The sequence below is a fragment of the Vigna umbellata genome, chromosome 3 (assembly GCF_029865625.1).
Source record: "Vigna umbellata cultivar VRB3 chromosome 3, Vumbellata_1.0, whole genome shotgun sequence".
Taxonomy (NCBI): domain Eukaryota; kingdom Viridiplantae; phylum Streptophyta; class Magnoliopsida; order Fabales; family Fabaceae; genus Vigna; species Vigna umbellata.
This window is the reverse complement of record NC_142167.1, coordinates 48446625-48472472: the sequence shown is the minus strand read 5'-3', so window position 1 is coordinate 48472472 and position 25848 is coordinate 48446625. Positions and strand designations below refer to the sequence as shown.

General features: G+C 32.9%; 3 protein-coding genes across 3 annotated transcripts; 1 reads left to right on the top strand and 2 right to left on the bottom strand.

The window, feature by feature from the left end:
• The first annotated feature begins 4808 nt into the window (after positions 1-4808).
• On the top strand, positions 4809-10691 carry SDS (Cyclin family protein). The gene is made up of 7 exons (XM_047304064.2): positions 4809-5933; positions 6080-6247; positions 7751-7917; positions 8421-8549; positions 9277-9454; positions 9862-9906; positions 10196-10691. Exons 1-7 carry the CDS (start codon positions 4809-4811, stop codon positions 10226-10228), a joined length of 1845 nt encoding a protein of 614 aa, XP_047160020.1. The 3' UTR covers positions 10229-10691.
• Positions 10692-11178: 487 nt separating this feature from the next.
• LOC124830368 (binding partner of ACD11 1-like) lies at positions 11179-14521 on the bottom strand. The gene is made up of 6 exons (XM_047304054.2): positions 14383-14521; positions 13262-13345; positions 13061-13164; positions 12883-12958; positions 12605-12688; positions 11179-11943 (listed from the first exon to the last, which is right to left on the bottom strand). Exons 1-6 carry the CDS (start codon positions 14386-14388, stop codon positions 11368-11370), a joined length of 930 nt encoding a protein of 309 aa, XP_047160010.1. The 5' UTR covers positions 14389-14521; the 3' UTR covers positions 11179-11367.
• A 3822-nt stretch (positions 14522-18343) lies between these two features.
• Positions 18344-21260, bottom strand: LOC124830367 (G-type lectin S-receptor-like serine/threonine-protein kinase At1g34300). The gene has a single exon (XM_047304053.2). The coding sequence runs from the start codon at positions 20988-20990 to the stop codon at positions 18630-18632; it is 2361 nt and encodes a 786-aa protein (XP_047160009.2). The 5' UTR covers positions 20991-21260; the 3' UTR covers positions 18344-18629.
• Between the last annotated feature and the right edge of the window lie 4588 nt (positions 21261-25848).

Below are 25848 nucleotides of genomic sequence, written 5' to 3'. Positions count from 1 at the left end.
AGTTATTTGACTTAAGTTTCATAAGTCATGTAGCCTATTTAAAAAATTATGTAAAGAGCACACACCCAATGTAAAATATTTAATACATCTTCAAACTTGAACATATGCAAGAAGAAGAACTTCTCCATATCTCATTATAACTCTAAAGGATTTGCTTCTAATCTTTATGTAAAATCTTTTAAAAAGGAATGGTTAACAACTAGGACTAAAATAATAATAATAATAATAATGCTTTTATAATCTTATAACAATCTTTAAACCCTAAGTTTGTGAGTAAAAATATTACTTGTGTTTAATAGTAATATAAAAGAGTGAACTTCCTTTTTATTAGTTCTAGAACGTTATCTCTATTTTAGTGAATGAAACCCTTTGACCATTAGGTCATGCTCTTGGTATCACCATAATTGTTTAGACACAAATGGTTGTCCTTCAAAAAAAATCTTTATGTCCTGTTTATTCCCAAACAAGAGAGATATGAACAAGTAAAAAAAGCTAAGAAAACTCAACTACCAAAGCTTAAATGCATAATTAAAACGAGACAAAAGATTATTTTTAACTTTATCTACAAATGTACAAAGAAAAGTTTTAAAAACCACCCATAATTAATTATCATCAAACATATAATCAATTATCGAAGAAGAGTTAAAAAAACATATAAATTGACACATTAATATACTTTTTATGTTAAAATAAGTAAATATTAAATAATTAAAATAATAAATAATTTTTTTTTAATTTTGATGATTTATTTCAATATACTTTAATTAGGAAATGTAACTTTTTATTTATTAAGTTTTTCATATAATTTTTATTTTATTTTAAATTTGATTTTATAATTTTTTTTTCTAAATCTATTAATATAGAATAAAATCTATTACAAATTTTCGTCTGGCCAAAAGAATAATTAATGTTTAGCAGTGAAGTGACTGGGATTAAAGAAAAAAAAATGCTTGTATATTGCAACATTTTATTTCATAAAAACATCTCCAATAAAATCTCTTTCTAGTTTTATCTATTGACCACATGTGAGAACCTGATTTAATTAGCACACAAATCCATTCTCTGATCATCATTTATTGCACTGTGCCACGTCAAAACTCCACTCACCTTCACACTGCATGCGCCTGCCATGTGTCACTGTTAGAGCACTCTGAGAATGTTAGTGGAAGACAAGTGGTGTGTGGAGAATGGGAGTTAGTTTCTGTGAAGGAAGGAAGTGAATTTTCAGGAAAACTCTTCCCATTCTCTGCATGCAATCACCTTCTTCCTTACGAAACTCTAGCTTTTCTTCATCTCTGACTTCTCTCTAAACCCTTCCATCTTCTCTCTAAGATAACTCACTATCAATTCCTCCAATCCTATTTCAGACACCGTAGAAACCTCCTCAGCACTGTGAGCATCATTTCGATCCGAGCAGAACTGAGAACTGATCTGGTAAGTTCTCGTCCCTGCACTTGGTCTGTTTTAGTTCATGCGAACCAAATCCTGGTTGCATGCATGGGTTATAGGTTTGAATCTGATGTCCTTTTTGGTATCTTAGATTTAGTGAAAGTCGTGGAGTGATTCATTTGGGTAGAAAGCTGTTATTGATCGAGAGAAAACTTTAAGCATTTGGAAGTGCACTGCTAGACCAGGTAAGGGAAGCTTTAGTAATTTAATTTGATATCTGTTTGATCTGTATGACAGTAATGAATTGTGATGGATGTCTGAAATGTATGCAATATATGAATTTTGAATATTCGTGAATGAGCATAATTGAAATGTATGGATATCAGGAATGTTGTGTGAAATTATGCAGTGAATGAGATGTATGAGTTGTAATGTGATTGGTTTCTGCATAATTTGGAATGATAATGATCTGAACTGTATGTTGATGATGATATGTTTGAAACTGGAAAGAAGAAAGACTCTGGAATTATGAAATGATAATATGAATTATGTAATGTATGAGATTATGTTAAAGATAAATTCTAAGTTATGAATTGTATGAAAAACTGTGAAATTCTCGTGTTTGAAAATCTGGAAAATCTGATCTTCTCTGATTAATGGTGTACGCTCGTCATCGAACGGTCTTATACCGTTCGGTTTCACTGGAAAATAACTTAGAGTAAGAATTCTTTCATTTGGAGAGGATTCGGATCGAGAACGAGCGTTATTTGTGTGAAGAGTTAGGTTTGAGCGTTCGGCTCAGCTTAGCGTGTCCAACCATCTAAAAATAAATTGAAGAGTATTAGTACGCTCGGTTTTGTTACCAGCGTTCGTCATAAGTGGCGCTTAGTATTATACTGAGCGTTCGTCCAAATGATCTCTCGATCTTAGATTGAGCGTTCGTTCCAGTTAGCGTTCGGTCTGATACTGAACGTTCGTTCCCATGCGCGTTCGTTCCCATGCGCGTTCGTTCTATTTGGTGTTCGGTCATTGACTGGCGTTCGTCCTAAGCAGTGTTCGGTTTTATAACTGAACGCTCGTCCTATCATCGCTTCGTGAGCGAACGTATATGGTGTTCGTCCAAATTCTTATTTAACGTTCGGTTTTTCAATGGCAGTGTTCGTATCTGAATCTTATCATATTCTGGTTATTTATTTAAAAATATCTAAATTATATTTATCCTTTTTATTCAATATCCAGTATTATACTTAGAATTATCCTAAGTATTATTCATATCTTCTTGAATCAATCTCAATTAAATTCTTCAGTGTTCTTAACTTACGTGAATGGATAAAGATTCGTTTCTTTTGTTCAGAAACGAGGCTGCAGTGCACTGTAATACAGTCGTCTTGATCTATTAAAGAGTAACTTGTATTTAAATTAAGAGAGTGGAACACAGAATGAAAATCTGAATAAGAGAAATTGTGAATATGTACGAATGGTGATTTGAATGGAATTATGAGATTTGGATTGTGAATGAGCGTTCCAAGGAGGAACGTCTCCATGATGTGAATATGAGAAGTAGTGTAGTATGACCATGGTAAAGCTGCTGATGGCTGTTCATCCTGATATTCCGTGAGTGCTCATCCTCAAGTAGAGGGGAGTAGGTCATGCGTGGGAATGGCAGGAGACCCTAGTCCTACTGAGTACTTTGGACTGATAGGGTTAACCTCGGGTGGCAGCTGTTGAGGGCATCCCAGTTACTACATCACCCGGGTGCAAGAACGCCTGTAGATACATGGCTTCATACAGTCCGGACAGTCTTTAATTATGAGAATCTGAATGAGTTACTGTATGAGTGGATATATGTCTAATGTTGTATGAAATGTATGATTGATTTGCTATGTTAAAATATGTTGATTGTATTGAATTAAATTACCTAAGCTTACCCTTGCAATTTTCCTTGTGTTGTCTACTGTTTTTGTATGTCCGTCTTGTCAATGCAATGATCATCCGTTGTGGATGTGAGCAGATGGTGAGGCACCCCTTGAAACATTGCTGGAAGAAGAAAATTTGGAGGATGCCAACTTGGTAGAAGTTGAAGTCAAAGCTGAGCAGTAGCGGCTCGTTCTGTAGTAGATATTAGATCTTTGTGCTGTATTTTTAGCAGTTCTGTATATAGTTTTGCAGAATAGATTATTCAGCACTGGTTTTGAATTGATCGTGAATTCTGAACGCTGTAATTGGCTGTACGTGCTGTTTTCCTTTGGAACGGCTGTTATAAATATTAAGACTGCACTGTATTTACTGTAAATGTGATTAGTTCTGATTAATGGAAATTACTATTTATTGGGATGTTACACCACATGTTATTGATCTGCAACTAAGAAGAATAGTTTTACCAAAACAAAATCTAGAAAATATTTTTTTATATTAATTTGAAAAAATTGCAAAAAATAAAATTAAATACAAATTTAAACCCTCTCTCCTTTATGGATTTTATCTATTTTCATCAGTGTAACTGATTTTAGATGTGACCATTTTTTTAGAGGTTCAATATGACAAGCAAGAAAATTTGTTCAATAAATTTATTTGAATACTTAAAATATTAGTAATTTTAGTTTTAGAAAAAAAAAAAGAAACCTAAGTTAAAATTGTAACTTATTTTATAGAAATGATGGACAAAAACATACTCCAGAATTTATTTTCTTGGAAGTCAAATTCATAATCTTATATAGACAAAACAAATTTGAACCAGAGGAGTTTGAAAAAACTTGGAAAGTGAACAATCATGTACTTTGGTGTTGTACCGATTCCTGAAAAGCTTAACAAAATTGTCAATAAATATACATGCACATGTGTTGGGAAGTGAATCATAATGAATAGATGTGTGCTTTCACACTTTCATTCTCTCTTCCCTTATCTTATTAAAGTTTTTTTTTTAACACAAGTTTTCATTTAAACATTTCATTCTCTGAACCTTTCTAATGGAACAAGGTGACGTTTGAGGACAAGTCTCTGAAAAGTTTAAGAAAATAAAGATATGTTTCAATATTTAAATAATAATAATATAATTAAAAAAATGGTTAAGATATTACTAAAACAATAATCATATTTTATAAATTGAGATGATTATTTGAAAAATATTTCAATTAATTACAAATATATAATAAACTTTGAAAAGTAAATACTATTTTAATGCTCTTAATAGTTCTAGTTCCAGGAAATGAACATCATGCGTGGATGTGGTGCAGGGAAAACGCATTACGTGGGACCGTACCATATATATACCCTTCTCCCTCGTTTTCATTTCATCATTTCTTTCCACAACTTCCCGTAACCGTTCAAACACACTTCCCACACTCTCTTCTTCAATCATCACAACAACAACGATTTAACACTGGAATTTTCTCTGCGTTGTTTTGGTTAACCGTACAGCAATGATAACCAGATCGAGGAAATTGAAGCGCAAGCTCGAGTTAGAGCCACCTCCGGTCATCGTCACTAAGAAGCATAGGCAGAAGTTGCCTCGCCGGCGAAGGCAAAACTTCTCTCCTGTTCTTCTAGTCAGTGACTCTTGCCAGAATCCTCGTTTCTCCGTGGATTCCAGTTCCGGTTCTGACTTTGCTGCAGGCGGTGCTTCTTGCAACTCCAGCAGAGCTTCCATAGCCGGCAAGGGAAACAGGAACTCAAGAAATGAATCATCGATCGATTCAATGAGAAATCAGAGGTTCGAGAAACGAGATGAGAACGAAGTGGAGGTGTCGGAGTCTTCGTGCGCGGACTCCAATTCGTTTGCTCAAGATCGAAGCAGGAGGTCAATTCTGAAGTTCAAAAGCGGAAGAGAATATAATAATCTGAGAGGAGAAGATGACGTTTCGGAAGTTTGCATAAAATCGGATATTACTGGTATTCTGAAGTTGAACAGCAGAAGCCAGAGTAAGAACGTAGAAAAAAATGACGACGTTTCGTGCGGGAAATCAGAGATAACTTGCGAGGAACAGTTCAATTTGAAGTCCTCCAGTGGAAACGGAAACATGAAAATCTCTTCGGAGTCAAACGGAAACGACGTCGCATCGTTTAGTTCCTTTGTTCGCGCGTCGCTAGAGGAGGAAAAGAATAGCAGCAAGGAAAACAGAGCGTTGGAATGTGAATACTCTGCAGGCTCTAAAAATCTCCATGCGGAAGAGAATTGCGGGGATTTAGTAGTGCAATCGATGACGAGGCAGGAATCGGAAAATTACGACGTCGTGGACCTCACTTGCTCTGAGGAACTGCGTTTCTCATACTGTGACGACGATGACGAATCGGAATATTGTTCCAGTCAGGGAACTGTGTTCTCTGAATTTCATTCTGAGATTTTCGGTGAATGCTCGCAGCAGGAGCTTTCGGATTACACTCCGTCGCTGTTCGTGGATTCTGGAAGCCAGTTTTCCGAGGGATCCGACGGAGAAACTTCTTCACCAACGTATTTGTTGTTCCTTCAGTATCGCAAGGAGTTCACGACTCTAACTTCCGCTTCTCCAGTGGTGAACTCTTCTTCAAGTGACGAAGATGAAGCTGATGTAGGTTTCGCTAGCTTCGACTTCAGAATTCTAAGTTACTTATATTACTACCTGTCAGGAATCTGTTTAGCCTAGCTCTTTCTATCTGTTATTATATAATTAAGAGTTCTTATCTGGTGGTGTACGTATGTTTTTGTGGATTTTAGTTTGTAAGATTCGAAGATTCTGATGACGAAGACAGCTACCAGATGCTGAGGAAGAGGGAGAGGAAGCAAGGTTTTGTGTCGAATTATGGTGAAAGATATTTCTCTACCACTGAATTCGGAGAGACCGTGCTTGAGCAACGTGCGCAAATGGTTCACTGGATCGTTGAGGTAGGTTATATCCAATTCCAAGTCATTATGCTTTTACACTTGTGGTTTGATTAATTTATTTTATATAGTTTTATAGAAAATAAAATTAATGTTATTAAGAATTTTACTATAATTATAGAACTATCGCATATTCTTGTATGATAAACATTGATTATTTCTTGACAGTAGGACAAAAAATGGTACAGATAGTGATATCTCTCCAACAAATTGATTATTGAAAAAATAATCGACTCTAGTACTAAATGCTATCTAATAAAAACTATACAAATATTATAGATTATGCCATAAATATTTAGTTTTCAATAATTAAATGGTATAAATAATCGTGTTTTGGATTGGGTGAGAGAGACAACACGTTCGAAGAGAGGGTGAGAACCAAACTTGATTCCGTTAAAAGGTCATCCTCCGTACAACATATTGTTGGAGTAGTGTGAGTGGCATCCAATTGTGTCATGACACGCGAGATTCAATAGGAAGAAGAATGTCTCGGCGAGTGCCGCGGCGTACTTTTGTAAATCCCTCAATTGTCGTGCATTGTGCTCATGCAATCATGCAACGCATTTTTCTCGGATTGGCGCATGTGGGTAGTTACTTGGTATACATTTTGCTTTGGAAAATTTTAGTTCTAACACCAAAATATTTTTCTAAAAATATATAATATTTTTATCTTTTATTTAATTTTTTATAATTATTTTATATTTAAAAAAAATATAGTTTTATTAGTATTATGAAGGTGTAGAGTAAAAATAGAAGTGTCCATGTATCACCACTATTTTGCTTTTCACTTGAACCTAAACGAAGAGAACCATATAATAGGTAAGGTGAAATTATTTCCTTTCTGGTTAGTTTGCAAAAGATTACTTCCAGCAAATTTTGCTAGACTAGCTAACCTCACAAGTCTACCATTATTTTAATGCTTCAAAATTTCATATAGATAGAATGTTCATTCGACAATTTTTAAGGTAATTGGAAAGGAATTGAATGGCTATATATGGCCTGGTAGGAAAAATAAACGGTACTTCTGATATCTGTGCAATTATTACCATATATATCCCACCAAGTTTGATTTTAGACCGTTTTAAATAACATTCACACAAAAAAAATAATTCATAAATTAAACTAATGAATATAATATTTTTTGTGTGACTTATCTCAATACATACAATATAGAAAAAAAAATTATTAGGGACCAAACCCCTGTAAACCTTTTAAGCTCGGCCAAAATACACACATGTGTATATATATATATATATATATAACTGTGCAAATATATTTGAAGTATCCATCACCACGCAGTTAATTTCTCTCGTTATTAATTATGTTTGGTAAGGATTATTATTTATTCTTAATGTATGATAACAATTATCTATGCGAACCTTCGTAGATTTGGATAACAACGTTCTTAGCTTCAAGTATTTCTAAATTTTGCTTCTGTGGAAGTTGTTGGACTTTGAATCGAGTGTAGAATTTGTTTACAAGGCCTTATTTCTTGAAATTTGGCAGCAATCTTGTCGAAAACAGCTTCGGCAAGAGACGATTTTTCTTGGCGTCAACCTACTTGACCGTTTCCTAAACAAAGGATACTTCAAAGTCCAAAAACGCCTTCAAATTGTTGGAATAGCTTGCCTCACGTTAGCAACCAGGATCGAAGAAAATCAGCAATACAACAGGTTCAACTTTAAATCTTTACATTTCTCCCCATCCTCCTATTTGGGCAAAAATGTTATTTTCAATCTTGTGTATCACTGGTCTACGGCTGGTGACGGCCTTGAGAACAAGGAAAATGCAAAATAGACCAGGACTTCATTTTTTAGAGCTTCAGTTTATTTGTCCTCATTAATCATGCATTCTTAATTTAAAGAATAACGATTGTCCCTAAAGTTCCCAACATTATCCAATTTTACATAAATTCTATTTTGTAAAGCATTAGCTCTCTTTAGGTTAAAATTTAGAATATATAAATAATTGTTTTTGTAAGTTTTACTATCCCATGAGTAGAGTTAAAAAGCCCCTTGTAATATTTTAATTTTCTTTTTTCTTTTTTACATATACTTCCTTCTCCTATAAACCGGGAAAGTGATAACTAACAGAATTTAACAATTCTTTATTCAAATTAAATTCATGAAAGTCATTATGCCCAATGAATAACTGAACTCCTTTGTGGGTATTACAGGGTGGGGCAAAGCAATTTCAACATAGGAAACAATAGGTACAGTAGAGGCGAGGTGGTAGCTATGGAATGGATGGTGCAGGAGGTGCTCAAGTTTCAGTGCTTTCGGCCTACCATCTACAATTTCTTGTGGTATACCATTAACTTTTTAATTTTATAGCACGAATATGACTGAAATTCTGCATAAATTAAATGTTAGCTGATACTCGTTGTTTTAGGTATTCAATCAGACTTTTGTTTCTTTTGGGGAAACCATTTCAATTTTAAAATGAATGGTTTAAGCAAAAACTTGCTTTCATGTCTCTAACAAGGAATGTCTTTTTGCCTTAAATACCGTGCGTCAGTAAAAAATGAAAAGAAGCTTTTGTACTTGTTACTTAACATAGCCCCAATTAGAAAAGGCTTTGCGTATTTTAGGATAAGTTAAGTTTTGGATTTTATTTTTATTTTTTATTTATGTTTTTTTTCATTCTTTTATTCTTATCTTCAAATTTTTAAAAATCCATAATTTTTGTGCAATTCTTAACATTCTATAGTTTATTTTATTTTTAATATTTAATTAATTAAAATAGTTTTATAATACTTAATAAATTTGTCAAAGTTTAGAATTCAATTGAACCAAAATATAACAAATAAAACATATAAAAATTATTAATTAAATAAAAAATAGTTAATTTTGAATATCTGTGGACAACAATGACAATAAAATAAGAGAAAATAAAAATAAGGTGCACATTATTAGAAATCAAAGAGAAACAAAGTTGCAATTTAACCTTTCTAAAAGTGCAAGAAAGTAAAGTCATTCCCACCGATTTCTTTACGATTCAGCTAAATTACCCTCCACCCTTTAATTTTACAGCTTTTACCTAAAAGCAGCCAATGCTGATGCAGTCATTGAGAAGAGGGTCAAGTATCTGGCAGTGCTGACACTGTCATCTCATGAGCAACTGTGTTACTGGCCTTCAACAGTTGCTGCAGCACTTGTAGTCCTGGCTGGTCTTGAATTCAATCAAAGTTCACCGCTCAAAGTAATCGGGGTAACTACTATTGCATTATAGAACCTACTCTTTATCTGCTACTTAAGTCAACAAAGTCGGGGTTAAATATAATATGACACGGTTAGGCAATGCCAGATCTGCTTCTTAATATTTTAGTACATCATTGTAATTTTAGCTCATAAAATCAACGAAATAGGAATACAGTAGTATTTATATGCTGTAGATTTGAACTGAGGTTGTGAAAACATTAATTATACAGTGTATCATTGTTCTTATATAAATCTGCAAATCTGCAGAGTTGAGCGTGCCTTTTTTGTTTCTGAATCACTACATATATGAATATGATTCATTTATTTCTCCTTTCTAGCTTTCTTTTTTTTAGAGACCTTAAACTATAAGATTGATAATTAAATTTCATGTATATAATTAATCTTATGATTTTGCAGATCCACGTTAGATCAAAAGATGAGAATTTGTACGAGTGCATAGAGGTAAGATAGTCCAATTTATTGTAATTTGTCGGTGTACTTTTCTCTTCGGTTTTGGTTTGAGGTTTAAACCAGAAAAAAGAATGAAGGAAAAACTTAAAATGTCGTGATGAAAAAGTGCCAGAATACAACAAGATTTGTGAAAATAATCAAATCCTTTTATTTCTTGAACTGAGAAAAGCCTCACACCAAGACTAGAATGAAACAAAATGTTTCCTTTATCATTCACTTTGCCCTATTATCTTCGGTTTTGTTCACGTGTTTAACATGAAACTTGCACTCATTTCAACAGAGCCTGGAAACGCTGTTACGCTGTATAGGATAACGCACTAGTTAGAGAGGAGGCATAAGGCATTGGCCATACACCTCAGTATGGTGGCAATTGTTCCTAACCAACAGAAGACAAATGACTTTCTTATTCTTGGTTTATTCGTCATTAATACAAAATAAATTTCATTCGTCTCCCTAAGAGCAAGGGAATGTTATTTTTTCCACATGTAACTATATTGATTGTCTGTATATCGGTATAGAAGGAAAAAATGTACACATTTTTTCGGAAGCCCTGAGAACCTTTCAACGCACAGGAAATTCAGCTGTTAACAGTTAATGACCTACAAAGATATTACAGGCTTATACAAAGGTTTATCTTACATTGTATTTGATTGTTTCTTTCCTCTTCAGACATGGTCTTTTGTGGCCTCCTCGCGACCTTCGATCATGTTTGGTCACTTGGAATTTTAATTACATGCATTAAATCACCATTGTACAAAGTGTCCAGATTTTCTGTTGAATGAATTTCTAGAGATAAGCATAGGGATTAATTAGTTTTTGGCGAAATGTATTTGCTAACGACCACATCAATACAGAAAATCACCGACTTTAGCCCAACTACAGAGTGACAAATATATGCTTAACAGGAAGTAACCAGCACTTCAGGTTACTATATGTTGCAGTTCAGACTGTAACCAAACTAAAAAGTGAAAACTGAACTGAATACTGCGGAGTGAAAATGAAGTAGGGATCTCATTAAGGAGAATTTCATAGCACTAAAGCTTGACTCTAGAACTAGCAAATGGAAAACCATCCAAGGAAAGACATTGAACACAGTGAAATATATATGTGAAAAACAAAGCAAATATACGTATTCTTTCTTTTCATTTTAAGGGAAAGTCAGCAAAACATTTAACATTTTACCATACTCTCGTTGATACAATCTCCTGCAAATTTAAATTTCCGAAAACATGTCATAAAAGAAGAACTGAATGAAGAAGAGACTAAAAAATAAAGAATAACTTTATGACATAAATGTTGACCGTATTTAGGAACCACACGTCTGCCAGACAAACTTGTACATTGCTGTAACAATCAATAAAACTTATCATTCTAAAATAAAAGCTCAGACAATAACTATTCTAACTAAATAAATCCAACTGTGCATGTGAGGATGTAAAGAATTCTGAGTAGTTATATAATTTCTAGCTTATGGTCATCATGTGAATTAACAGGAACTATTGCAGGACCCATGTCTGAAGCATCCTGAAAGCGTTTCATTCCAAATTCGTCAACAGTCCCTTTCCTTTCACTATAAATGATCTCATTCCTTTCCACCTCTGCCTGTTCAACCTTCTCCCTTGTCATGCTGCTGACATCCCCAGCTGCCTTTGCTATAGCATTAAAGGCACTAGACACCCATGAAGCTCCAGTTGATACATAAGAATTGCTCATGATAGCAGATCCAGCACTGCTTGCCTTTTGCTCTGCAGCAGCAAGAGCAGACTTTGTCATTTCAGAAAGCTGATATTTTTCATCCATCTCTCTCACTTTTCCATTCACAATAGCTGTTCCAATACTTATTTTGTCACTGAAACCCATTCTACGATCAATGGAAGCAACTCTGGAAGATGCATTTGAGGTCAACTGGTGACGCTCATCAAAGGCTTTTGCCTTGTTGATGGCATCCTTTCCTAAAATGAAACCCTTAGCAAGCATGGTGCTCATTACATCTTCAGCCTTCTTTACTGCATCACCACTTTGGTTTCTCTACTTATAACACCATTGTACAACATATATTAGATACTTACAATTTGACAGTGAAAGAAATATTTTATACAGTTCAGACATTTTGCATGTAGATCTAACTGAAGAGCTAAAACTATCCTCTACGTCTGTGCAGCACACAGCTTTAAATAGCATCCACAATATAGCCCTTTAAATTCAGTTATTAATCTAACCTCATAAGAAAATGTTTCAGCAGAGCGTAGCTTGATATGCTAATAATCAATTGGTAATTTGATTTTGCACCGTAATATTCAGCCCAGAATTGTTTTTATTGTGCCAGATAAGTTGCAGACATCATCAGAAGATAGTAAATCTCAAAATCTTTAGCTACCATATCCAGACAAAGATCTTAGGCACCATATAAATTTCAAAGCCCAAAACTAGGAGGATTCTATCAAGAGTAATAACAAAATGAGACAGAAAAATAAAATATACTACTAGTTCAGCAAAACTTCATGTATCTCGCACATTTTACCACATACAATTGCATGCAAAATAAACTACACAACATTTAAACTATCAACCTATTTAGATTAACTTCTTTATAAGAACTTGCACGAGAAACAAATATAAAGAGAAAATAAAACAAGTTTCTCTACAAATTAAAATTAGCTCATAATCTCTTGGAAAAGTTAATACTTACCGGACTTACTGGAACAGCATCAGGGGGAAGCTGATACTTCTCCACAGGTGCGATTGTGACATATAGATCACCTATCTTTGAACCCTATTTAATAAAATGAAGATTAAGCACAGGATTTAAAAACAAAATCAACTAAAGTATCTGATTTTATGCAATTTCTATCAGTTTCAGGGATTGAATGAAAGGGTTAATGATGTACATTGGTGCAACCCATCTCATTATTTGGAAATCTAATGTGACATTTACGAAAGGTAAAAATCATTTGCACAGAAACATACTGTTAAGAGAACTGCTGTATCTGCTCCCTGTGTATCCTTAAATGTAACATAAGCAACTTGAGTGCGGTCACTTTCCCTGTAGAATTAAAAACCAAAGATTAGGGAGACAGGCATTGAGGGTAAAAGTTTCAACATTAACAATCATGAAAAATGAGTAAAACATTGCAAGTTCTCTGACCTTTGCATCTCAATATACTGAATATCACCTGAGAATGAAAAGAATTCTCGAATCTCCACCTTGGAAGTAACCAGTGATATGTTGCTAACCTTAACTGTTCTTATCTGTGAGAAATCAAAACAGAGTGAACTTGGAAATTTCACCAATCATAATACAATCATAATGCTAACTGATGTTACTATGTAAAGATTTATTCCTCACGTCTGACACATGAATAGTCCAATTCGGTATTGGTGTGGATTGAGGAATAGCTTCAGCTCTTTGACCAGCATAGTCCAAAGTGACCTGCACACAAATTGTTAATTTAAGGTAGTTTTATGATGACATTCTGCAGAATATGCAGTGGAAGAAACAATGACATGTGCAGAAGGAGAAAATGTAAAACAAGAAGGTCAAACAGAAGAAAGTGATCATTTTTCAATTTCCTTCCAAAGAATTAAGAATATCCAATGAAAAAAAGAGAGTCATATTTTAATCCATAAAGCAACGATGGAATTAAGTGAAAGCAAGAACAGAAAGTGCAGTTCCTAACGAGTACCATTCTCATAGCTTAGAAGGTAAAGCAAAACAACAGAGTCAATTCAATAAGCAAGCCAAGAGGAAAGGTTATACCAAGAGACAACATCAATGTGATAGTGTCCACTTGAAAAGAAGCAATTCAAATTCCAAGAAGATGAATCATCACAAGTCCAAGCAAAGGAACTTGATGACTTGACATCAATAACAACCACCAATCTTAGTCACAGAAGCATATAAACTGAAAATTCTTAACATTGTAAGAAATATAATATGGAACATACAATCATATATAGAAGGTCAAGATTTAAGACAAATAATCCACATTTGCTTAGGTAGACGTAAGTATGATCACTACCTAACTAACAACTGATTCTAACAATCCATGTATAGTGGTGTTGGGATTTATATAGATGTCATTTCTCACACTAATCTGCCATTGCCCAGATAACAAATCATGAACAAATCAATTCAACATTCAGGTTTGCTCTTTTCTGGAGAGCCAAAAAATACAAAAACCATTTCCACTAGATCCAAAAGGGTCATTAGGAAACATTGCAGATCCAAAATCCCAAACTAGCAGTTCTTGTATTCATCATAACTACAACATCTAAACCACAGCTAAGGGTTGCATTGAATCACTGAATATGTAAATGTGAATCAAAGCAACTGCAAAGTCCCCACTTGCATCAAAGAAAAGACAATGAAATACAGAAGAAGGCATGAAGAAAGAAGAAACCCAGATAGGATCTGAAACGAAGTGGATCTGTGGAAAAAGGGAATTGTAGAAAGATTTAGGGACTCACCGACATTTGGGATGGTAGAATGTTGTATTTGTCAGAAGCAGCGTCGGAAAGAGGCAACTTTTAAATGAAAATTTTGGTTGTTTGGTTCGTTGGTTTTGTTGTTATGTAATGTAATGAATGAGTCATCATGTGACTGTTATTCGGTTTCATATGATTGATTGTGAGTGGCTGCTGTGTAATTTTGGAACTCATGCCAAATGTAAAAATCTACTAGTCAAACTAAATTCAATTATTATTATTTTAATTCATTCCAACTCATTAACAAAAACAAATATACTATTTCTCTAATAAATTTATCATAAAAACTAACTTCATCATTTATTTCTCATATAAATATTATTTGTGAATCTATTACAAATTTATCTTAACTTATAGATACTAAGAAACATATCTTTATATTGAATAATATGTGATAAAACAAATTACTCTATCACATATGATTGATTCAATCTAAAATGAGTTATAATTGGATGATGTAGGATTTTTAGTTGTTAAATAATTAAAATAAATAAATTCAACCAAACTTAATTTAGTTTAATTATATTTATTTGGGTTAGTTTGAAAGTTTTATATTAAACTTAATATGTTTTATGATAACATTTTTTTCATGTTAACAAAAACTGTAAAATTATAATTATAAAATAAATATAAATAATTTTTATAATTTCAATATAAATCATTTTGTAATTTGATTTGAATTTCATGCCGGTGTTTGGTGTTTTCTATAGGTAATTGATTGAATTCATTAACTTGAGTTTTCATTTTCTTTTTTAAAGTGTGTATAAAGAGAAAAGTTAGATTTGTTTCTAGTCTTGTTATATAGAAAGATCTTATAATTAGACTTTTATCTAGAATTAGTGAAAAATTTAGCTAAGGTTGTCTGAATTAAATAGATGTAGATTTAGAAAAAATCAAATTAGTGTAAAAATTATTGGTGTGATTCTTTAACTTTTTCTTCTATTTTTTTTTTCGTATTTAATAAGGTTGTTCATAATTGTAAAGTGATATTTCTTTATTAACAAAGTTAAGATAGAACCGTTTTCGGAAAATTTTGAAGTTTTTTCTTGGCTTAATTACCTACTTAGTCCCCATGTTCGGAGGTAATTTGCTATTTAGTACCCGGTTTTAAAAATGTAGGCATTTGGTACCTATGTTTTGAAATTTGTATCAATTGAATCCTACCCACTTAACGCCGTTATAAATCTAACGTTTTTCTGACTGTGTATGTGATTTGTGGACGAGCGTTTGTGGACGAGCGACGAGGACGATCGTCCAGCGAAGAGGACGCTCGTCCAGCGAGGCAGAAGAGGACGCTCGTCCAGCGAAGCGAACGCCCAGTCAGGCAGAAGAGGACGCTCGTCCAGCGAAGCGAACGCCCAGTCAGGCAGAAGAGGACGTTCGTCCAGCGAAGCGAACGCCCAGTCAGGCAGAAGAGGACGCTCGTCCAACGAAGCGAACGCTCGTCCATAACCGCTCGTCCACAAATCACATACACAGTCAGAAAAAACGTTAGATTTATAACGGCGTTAAGTGGGTAGGATTCAATTGATACAAATTTCAAAACATAGGTACCAAATGCCTACATTTTTAAAACCGGGTACTAAACAGCAAATTACCTCCGAACATGGGGACTAAGTAGGTAATTAAGCCTTTTTTCTTCTTCTTTTTCTTTACTCCTTCTTCTTCATTTATATTATCTTCTTGTAATTTTAAGGTTTAATGTCTCAATAAGTCCCTATTTTTGTTCAGAATTTGAAATAGGTTCCTTTATTTTTTGGCGTCTCAATTGGGTCCTTATTTTTGTTAATTTGATGCAAATAAATCCTTTCCGTCAATTTCATCAAACGGCGTTAATGAATGTGTGACGTGGCCTTACACAGGCCACGTCACACATTCATTAACGCCGTTTGATGAAATTGACGGAAAGGATTTATTTGCATCAAATTAACAAAAATAAGGACCCAATTGAGACGCCAAAAAATAAAGGGACCTATTTCAAATTCTGAACAAAAATAAGGACCCTATTGAGACATTAAACCTAATTTTAATAATAGATTTTAAGGTTTCAAGTAAGTAATGGATTATTCATTTGATTTATTTATTTGAGTCTATTTTTATTCTTTTTATCTTGAGTTTTATTAGTTATTTTTAATATTGTTTTTGAATAGTATTGGTAAGTAAATTTTATTTACAGTAATTAGCTAGAACTCCTATTAATGTTTAATTAATAATATTTTATATGAGTGAATAGTAAACACTTATTTTGTAATTAGCTAGAACTCCTATTAATGTTTAATTGATAATTTTTTATGAGTGAATAGTAAACACTTAATTTATATTCGGTCGAACAAAATATGTGTTATTTAATTTATTTTTTTCATTTATATATGTAGGCATAGATGAGAAGATAAAATTGAATTGATTAGAAGTTAGCATAATCAATTTAGATTTTAATACTATTTACTTAATAAAAGGTTAAGTAAAAAAGTTGGTGATTTAATCATATATAATGGAATGAATAAAGTAATTTAATCTTAATAATGTATGATTGAATGAGTAAAGTTCTAAATAAATTAATTGAGTGTTCACTTTAATTAATTTGAGTTCTATAACTTGTAAATTAAATTTAATAACAATCTTTTGGAAACTAATGAAAATCGTAATTTGAAAAATTAGAAAATTCAAACTAATTTCATATCATTTATTTGAAGGTTCACATTTAATTGCACAACAATCCCCCTTATACTTTCAAGAACCAAAATCCACAGGACCATTGCCGTCCCTGAACCAGTGGCTGTTTGATGATGTGAAATCATTCTCCTGCTGATCTGGAGGTTGACAGCTGGAAAAGAAAAAAAAAAAAACGATTTTGGGAATTTTTTCAGTTTTCAGGAGATTCTTCTTCTCCTCCATTCTCTGGTTCGTCTTCTCTGGAATTCAAGGGCCTAAAACCACAATGTTGGCTAGGTAACTTGGTTTTGGAGAATTTTTCTTCTTTATAGTTTAGGTGAGTTGTAATTCGACAACTCGATGAGATTCAGAAATGACTTTAGCATGTGAAGCTGAAATGCATTCATCCATTTGTGAAAACTGATTTTGGGTTTGGATTTCTTTAATCTACAATTTCTCTGTTTTGCTGCTCTCATATTCATTTACCTTGCTTAATTCAACTTCAGTTATCATTTAATGATTTCGTTTATTTTGTTAATTTTGGTAGTGAATGTGGTTAGGTTAGTTAAGTTTGATTTCTTTGCATAATTAGCATTGTCACTTGAAGTTTAGTTTCATTCTTTGATTCAGATTTCCCTACTGATACATTCAAAAATCAGATATCACTTTTCTAATCATTTTCTTTGGATTTGACACCTTAGTCGACTACCTCCTACATTAAGAGGGAAAACTAAGTTTTTGATTGAGCCTATGCGACTAAAGTGCTTAACAATTCTGCATCTCAAATCTCACACTTCATCTAAAGAAGTTAAGAAGGTTAAAAGTCCTAAGGTTGATAAACATAATTGATTTCGTTCCATTACATGCAAGCTATAACAACATACCCAAGTTTAATGTTGGATTTGCTCTTTACTCAACTTTCAAGCTACTAATTTATGCATCAAAGCATGTGAATTGTTAAATCTTAGTGCTTTAACAAAACCAAAGTCCTAGAGAGAAAGTATAGTGCACAAAAGATTCTAGAGGGTGCTACTCTCCAACATAATAATCAAAACGCTAGAAATGAGTCAGCTATACTCATGTTTGAGTCATATGAGTGTTTTGAAGTTGTAAATTTCAGAAAATTGTCATTTTGTCTTCCCTTGATGAAAATTTTCCTTTCTAATTTTTTAAAATTCTTTTTACATTTCCAAATTTTGACCATAAATTCCAGGAATACTTGAGGGAACCTTAAATCTGTGGTATATACGATATTAAAAGATGGAATTCAAAAACTTCGACATTTTTAATATGATAATATAGAACACACAATTGATAAAGTAAATTAAAGGTATACAATACATTTTGATTTCTTTTTCAAGGCCATCATTTTTAGCTCTTACAATGACATGAAGGATACCATGAAGCAAAAGGGTAGGGAGATACACAAGGAAGCCTTGGGAAGAAAGAATCAAACAAAAGAGAGACTTCTCATCACATCACACCACATTACATTACATTACACAAAAAGAGAAGTTGGTACTCTCTTTCTTTGAAAACTAAATGTATGTCTTTTTTTCATAAGAAAAAAAATGAACCTACTCTTCTCCAAGGAAGAAAACGGTGGGCTTCTTGGGCTCAAGGATCTCCACAGTCCCTTCCAACATCTTGGCCACCTTGCCCATAGTAGGCCTCAACTCAGGTCTATCTTGAAGACACCACATGGCAGTTTTCACCATCCTATTAACCATGTCAAAGTGGGTTCTGCTGTCATAAGCATTCCTAATCTGTGCATCCAAAATCTCCTCCACTCTCATCTCCTTAAACATCTTGTCAAAGGCCCAACCTGGGAAGTACCACTCCTCACTCCTAAGCACAGATTCTTGAATCTCAAAGTTCCTAATTCCACTCACAAGCTCCAAAAGCACCATGCCAAAACTATACACATCAGCTTTTGAAGTGATTGGGTCAGCTGTGATCCATTCAGGTGCCATGTACCCTGGTGTGCCTCTCCTCCTTGACATGGTCACCATGTCCTCCTTTTTCCTCAACTTGGCCAGCCCAAAATCTGAAATCTTGGGGCAAAAATCATCACCTAGTAAGATGTTCTCAGGCTTGATGTCACAGTGCAAAACCCACTCCAAACATTCCTCATGCAAGTAGGCAATAGCCCTTGCCACACCAAGGGCTATTCTGTATCTCATGCTCCAATCCAAAACCGGCTTTTGCTGTGGTGTGTTTGGACTTGATTGGTCTTTAAGATGGTTGTTATTATTGCTGTGAGACTTGTTGACCCTGAAGAGGTACTTGTCCAATGAGCCACAGGGGATGTGTTCATAGACTAGTATCCTTTGACCCTTCTCAGCACAGAACCCCCACAGCCTCACCAAGTTGAGATGGTGCATTCTGGCAATGATTGTTACTTCTGCCCAGAACTCAGCATCTCCACCTGTGACATTCTTGAGGCACTTCACTGCCACCACCCTGTGGTCTGGCAACTCACCTTTGTAGACATCTCCAAAGCCTCCTTTGCCTATGAGATTGGAGAAGTCATTGGTTGCAGCCTTGATTTCTGAGTAGGTGAACCTCTTGGGACCCCCAGCAGGGAGAAGCTCCAGGCCCAGTGTGGTGGCCATGTCCCTATACTTGATGTACCTCTTCAGGAAAGACCAGAAAAAGGCCACCCCAGCTATGAGTTCTGCAGCAAAAAGTGTGCATATTATGGCAATGTTTCGGGCTGTTGTGTTTGAGTCCTTTGGGGGCAGTGGCAGGCTTATGTTCACTGGGCATGTGGTTTGCATCACCTCAGTCAGGCCAATGAAGTTGGACGGTGTTGACTCAGATTTATCAAGTTTGAGAAAAAAGGCACCCTCAGTGCCTGGTGACCAGTACCCAAATCGAAGATTTGTCCCAGTCACCCACACACAGTAGCCCAATCCATCATATTTGAACCCAAACCCAAGACAAGTTTTATCTCTTGAGCAACCGGACTCACAGATGGTGAAGTTGTCAGCTTTAATCTCGGTCAGATTACCATCACTGGTGAAGTTCACATAGTCCAGCCTCACAAATTGGGTGCTTTGGGAGAGAGAGATTTTCCTTGTGCAACCATCTTCAGCCCCGCCTTGGTTTGGGGTGAACCCAGATGGGCAATCACAACGAGTAGAAGAGTTCAAATCCTCTCCAGGCACACAAATTGAATTAGACCCACATTTGCCTTTGATCTTGCACATCTCCCATATTCCTTTCCAAACCTCAATCCACTGGTTATTCTGGTCAGGGTAGAAGCTATAGATCCTGAGATTCCCATCATCATCAAGGACCACTTTCCTGAACCTGGGGTCTCCGTAATCTGAAGTGAGAAAAGAGTTACCTTGCATACTCATTTTCCCTGCATCATCCATGCTCAGCAAGGGATTCGGGGTGCTATAGTACTGATCAGAGGAGGAGTTGAGGACCAGAAACTGAGACTTGGTGAACCTGAATTTCCCATTGTTGGAGAGAAGCTCAATCCCTGTGAAGCTCTGGTTGGGCAAAACGGTGTTGGCGGGGTTCTTGAAGCTGCTCCAGTTCCCAAAAACCAACTCTCCATTGTCCTTCAGATCAAGTCGGGAAGCATTAGTGTCGGCAGTTCCTTGAAAGGGTGAACCATCGAGGAGAAGTTCAAATTTTGAGGTGATGACAAGGGAGCCAGAGCTGTTCACTCGGGTGGTGTCACTCCACACAAGAGGGTCGACAGGGACTTTAGAATACCAAATGGAAAAGATGAAAAGGTCGGAGTTTGGGACGGGAAAGAAGCCTGCAGTGAAGTTTTTGTTGGCAGAGATAAGGGTTCTGTTCTGAGACGGTTGCCATGGGGAGTTTGAGATGTTGAAGGATGAGAATTGCTGTTGGGAGAAAGAGGGTTGAAGATTGAAGAGGAAGAAGAAGAAGAAGAAGATGAGTATGAAGGAAGCCATGGTTTCGATGAGAGTTGGTTTGGTCAATTATGGTGCCATGAATGAAATGCAAGAACTTGTGGTTGGTTGGGTTAAATCAGAGAAAAGTGGTCAGTGTTAATAAATGGCGGCTATGAAATTTGAGCGTGTAGACTTGGAAGATTGACTTGACTCTGATCTGTTCTAAGGTCCTTCTGTGACTGTGTCATCGCTTTATCGTCATTTGTGGGGTAAATTGTCTGACTTGTAAGGTTCTACAATTGCCTATCTTGTTTTCTGCAACTTCTCGGATTTGAACATCCTCAATTCTTCCTATTTCTGCTACCACTTGCATATCTCTTCTTCTACCAAGGTTTAGAAAAAATAATAATACTTTCACGACATTTTTTTAATATATTTTAAAATCATTTATATATTATTAAATGATTAGTCTAAAATTATTTTACAATTAATAATAATATATATAAACATCTATAGATCAATCACATAGTATTAAAATATTATAAAATAATATTATCAAATTATGATTATTCTTTAGGGTTAAATATGTTTTTAGTCCCTAAACTATTGATCATTTCTGGTTTTCGTCCCTCTTCCAAAGTAAGGTACAATTTAGTCTCAATCTTTAAAAAACGTTCGTTTTAGTCGAAAAAACGAACGTTTTGAGGACTAAAACGAGGACTAAAAACAAAATTTTGAGGACTAAAACGAACGTTTTTATAAAGAATGAGGACCAAATTGTACCTTACTTTGGAAGAGGGACGAAAACCAAAAATGACCAATAGTTTAGGGACTAAAAACATATTTAAACATATTTAACCCTTATTCTTTACGAAAACATTAACTAAACATATCTCTCCTACCACTTGCACAATTTTATTATCAGTTTCGAAAACCGTGTAATATATACTGCGGGTAAATTTGACTGTCCGATTGCACTTCACTTTCACATCCAACGACTTTATATATAAAGTGGTCAATAAACAACCCAAAAACCAGCTCCGTTCATACATTGAATCAACAAATAATATAAACAATACATTTAGTTACAGTTTACTTATACCAAGTAGATAATAATAAAAGTGACAAAAAGATATATGTATATCTTTTTATGGAAGAATATTAAATGTTAATTTCTTTTAGTAGAATAGTTAAATTTTAAATCTCTGTCATCCTTCCTTTCAAATTATATATAATAATATCAATAATAACAGAAAATTTTGTGTCACAAATTTAATTTAATTTATAATAAATGAATTTTAAATTACACATTCATTATTCAAGTTATTCATCTTTTGTTTAATTAATTTGACTTGAATTAAATTAGATTAATCTAGAAACATAACTAATTTAATCGGTTCAATTAAATTCTTAAACATATGGAGTTAATCGAAATGTATAAACATATAGTATTCTTAGTACAATGACTAGAAGAATAATTATATCTAAATTAGCTTCTATTAATGAAAATTTTATAGGAATTAAATTTGGTCCTAATTTAATATGGTTTCGGATTCAGATTGAGATCTCTTATTCAAAATATTCAAAATTGTATTCTCTTTTTTCCTTTTCTAAACTGTGTGGAAAGTATCTGCAAAAGACACTTCGAAACCTAAATTAGTAACTTTGCGTAATAATATTTAATAAAAGATGAATACTCGTGATGTCAAAATGAAAAATAAAATATATATATATATATATATATATATATATATATATATATATATATATATATATATATATATATATATTAATCGTAACTATTAATAACCACCATTTTAACCTATCAATTAAGAGTTGTTAATTATTTATTTACTTACTCTGTTGACATAGGTATTCATACCCTAGAAGTTCCTTCCTCCGTTTACACGTAGAATTCCTTGTAAAAATTGCTGTATATGTAATAGAGAAAAGTATATAGATTTATGTTAAGAAATTTGATACCCACAATTATCTTCTTTTCTTTTTTATAACATCACCCTTCAGGGAAATTTTATCTGCCTTCACTCTGAATTTTTTCACTAAAATGTCATTTTCTCCTTGATTAGGATATCTTTGAAATCATTAGGAAAAATTCTCCAAGCGTACCTATCAAAATTTTGATTAACTGACAGGTTAGCCTGCAGGCCGACACTCATTTTCCATTCTAATTGTTAATGGGATTTTAATATTCTTAAACAGAAAGACTTGTGATTTTTAAAATTTAATATCCATTTTATTAGTGTGTTACTTCAGTATTCTTTTAGAAAATTAACGTTAACCACATATCTTTCCCAGTACTTGTTTTTATATTAAAACATCATTTATATATATATATATATATATATATGTATATATATATATATATATATATGTATATATATATATATATGTATATATATATATATGTATATATATATATATATATATATATATATATATATATATAAATAGATAGATAGATATAAAGGGAAAAGTATTAATATATTATTATTTTGGGAAAATATTTATTAATATGAGTGTTTCATGTGTAAAATATCAGAATGCTCACTTAAAATAATATTCTTGTCACACTTCAATTTTATTTTTCTGTTTAGACAGTCCAATCTTCAACTAATTGAGTTTACTAATAAATATGTTGTAAAAAATTCTAACAATGATATTTTTACTTGTATTTATAGGTTTTTTTATATATTTTTAATTATCATTCACTTAATTACAATCTAATTTTGTTAAACTTTATCGTTGACATGTTTAAATTTGATGTTTGATTAGTTGATTCTAGTAATTACCTATCCGCAGCTTCATATATATATATATATATATATATATATATATATATATATATATATATATATATATATATATATATATATATATATATATATATATATAATGAGATAAAGTTAAGTTTGTAGAAAAAATGGATAAGATAGAATGAGTGTCGTGGACTTGACTTTTTTTCTAACAAATAACAATTAATATTTATTGATAAAAAAAGAAAAAAATATATATTTTATTATCATCAAGTAATCTAATATTTTAGAAAGTTGATCAATTAGTCAGTATAAATAAAAGAAATAAAGATGAGTATTATATTTTGATAAAAAAAACATTTAAAGCTTATCAATTATTTCTTGTACTAGCGTGAAAAATGATTAAATATTAGATATAATTTGTTTTGTAAATCAATTTTCTTGTTTGGCATGTTTGATAAAAATTGAAAGATGAATAAGCATACAAATATTTTTTTTATTTGAAAAACTTAAACATGAATAACAAATCAACCTTGATTTGGAGATTCCATTTTCCTATTATTGGATATTGAAGTTGAATATACTAATTCAGTATTTAATGATTTTTTTTAATCTTAAAGTTATAATTAAAATTAGGTATAAAATATTGATCAATTCATTAATTACAGACATTGTAATTAAATATATTTTTTATATACTAACTCTAAAGAGAATATTTATACAATTTTTTATTCATCAATATATATATATATATATATATATATATATATATATATGGGGTTTGCTAACGCGCGTACGCCTGTTTTTCAGTTGGTACATTTTAGCAATGTGTACCGGGTTTTAGTAGACAAAAATATCCTTATATACCACGGATTCTAAGTTCTAAGGTTAAGGGTATTTTAATAATTTTCATTCTCAAAACTAAAAAAAAAAAAAGAAACCCCCAAACCCTTACTCACCTCTCTCATTCCTGTAAACCCTTTCTCTTTCATCTTTCTCACTCCAATCTTTTCTCTGTCATTCCTACTGTAGCTCCAATTGAAAAAAATCAGAAACACCCTACTGTAGCCCCAATTGAAAAAAATCAGAAACACCCTACTGTAGCCCCAATTTAAACAATCTTACAAAAAAATGATTTTATAATAAGTTTTGATCTTATAATTTTTGTCTTATCTAATTTTATTCAATTTTCACAAGCATAAAGGAATTGGTAATTGACCTGGAAAAAAATCAGAAATACTTGTTGTTAAACAATTTCTTACAAAAAATGACTTTATAATGAGTTTTTATTTTATAATTTTTGTCTTATCTAATTTTCACAAGCATAATGACATCCGAAAGAATTGGTAATTGGCCTGGAGGGTTTTTTTAGAGATGATGATTTAACATATGCAGATGATGAAATTAGAGAAATTAGTGAAGATGGTGAAATTGAAGAGATCTTGAATGAACATTTGCCTCAAGGTGAATATGTGAATGACTCAACTCTTTAGAAAGACAAATTGTTTAAAGGCAAGTGTTTTTTTCAATTGGGGCTACAGTAGGGATGATGACAGAGAAAAGGTTGGAGTGAGAGAGATGAAAGAGAAAGGATTGAGAGGAATTAGAGAGGTGAGTAAGGGTTTGGGGGGTTTCTTTTTTTTTTTTTAAGTTTTGAGAATGAAAATTATTAAAATACCCTTAACCTTAAAACTTAGAATGCATGATATATAAATGTATTTTTGTCTACTAAAATCCGGTACACATTGCTAAAAATGTACCAACTGAAAAACAGGCGTACGCGCGTTAGCAAACCCCTATATATATATATATATATATATATATATATATATATATATATTAATATCATTTTAAAAAATTTTACTCACTTATAAGTGATGGAAGAGGATTTTATATGTAGATCTTCATTTAGAATTCGTTATCTTTGTCAAATCTTATCATTAAAGAGTTCATGATTCCTTAAAAAAATTTAATTATTTTCATTTGATTCTTTATCTAAATTATTTATATTATTTTAAACCTCTTACATTAACCTAAACGTCAAAAAAAAAGTTTTACATATGAATTTCCATTTCATCTTCGTAAAAAGAGTATTTCATGTATAAATTTCCATTTGATCTTCGACCTTCTAGACGAATTTCATT

What these genes read in the sequence shown, in the direction of transcription:
- SDS (XM_047304064.2), top strand. Translation starts at nt 4,809, where the DNA reads ATGATAACCAGATCGAGGAAATTGAAGCGCAAGCTCGAGTTAGAGCCA. An exon ending in CACCGCTCAAAGTAATCGGG is followed by an intron (nt 9,455 to 9,861) that starts GTAACTACTATT and finishes ATGATTTTGCAG; the next exon opens with ATCCACGTTAGATCAAAAGA. An exon ending in ATTTGTACGAGTGCATAGAG is followed by an intron (nt 9,907 to 10,195) that starts GTAAGATAGTCC and finishes TCATTTCAACAG; the next exon opens with AGCCTGGAAACGCTGTTACG.
- LOC124830368 (XM_047304054.2), bottom strand. An exon ending in CAGTATATTGAGATGCAAAG is followed by an intron (nt 12,959 to 13,060) that starts GTCAGAGAACTT and finishes TTAATTCTACAG; the next exon opens with GGAAAGTGACCGCACTCAAG. An exon ending in ATGCTGTTCCAGTAAGTCCG is followed by an intron (nt 11,944 to 12,604) that starts GTAAGTATTAAC and finishes TGTTATAAGTAG; the next exon opens with AGAAACCAAAGTGGTGATGC.
- LOC124830367 (XM_047304053.2), bottom strand. Translation starts at nt 20,990, where the DNA reads ATGGCTTCCTTCATACTCATCTTCTTCTTCTTCTTCTTCCTCTTCAAT.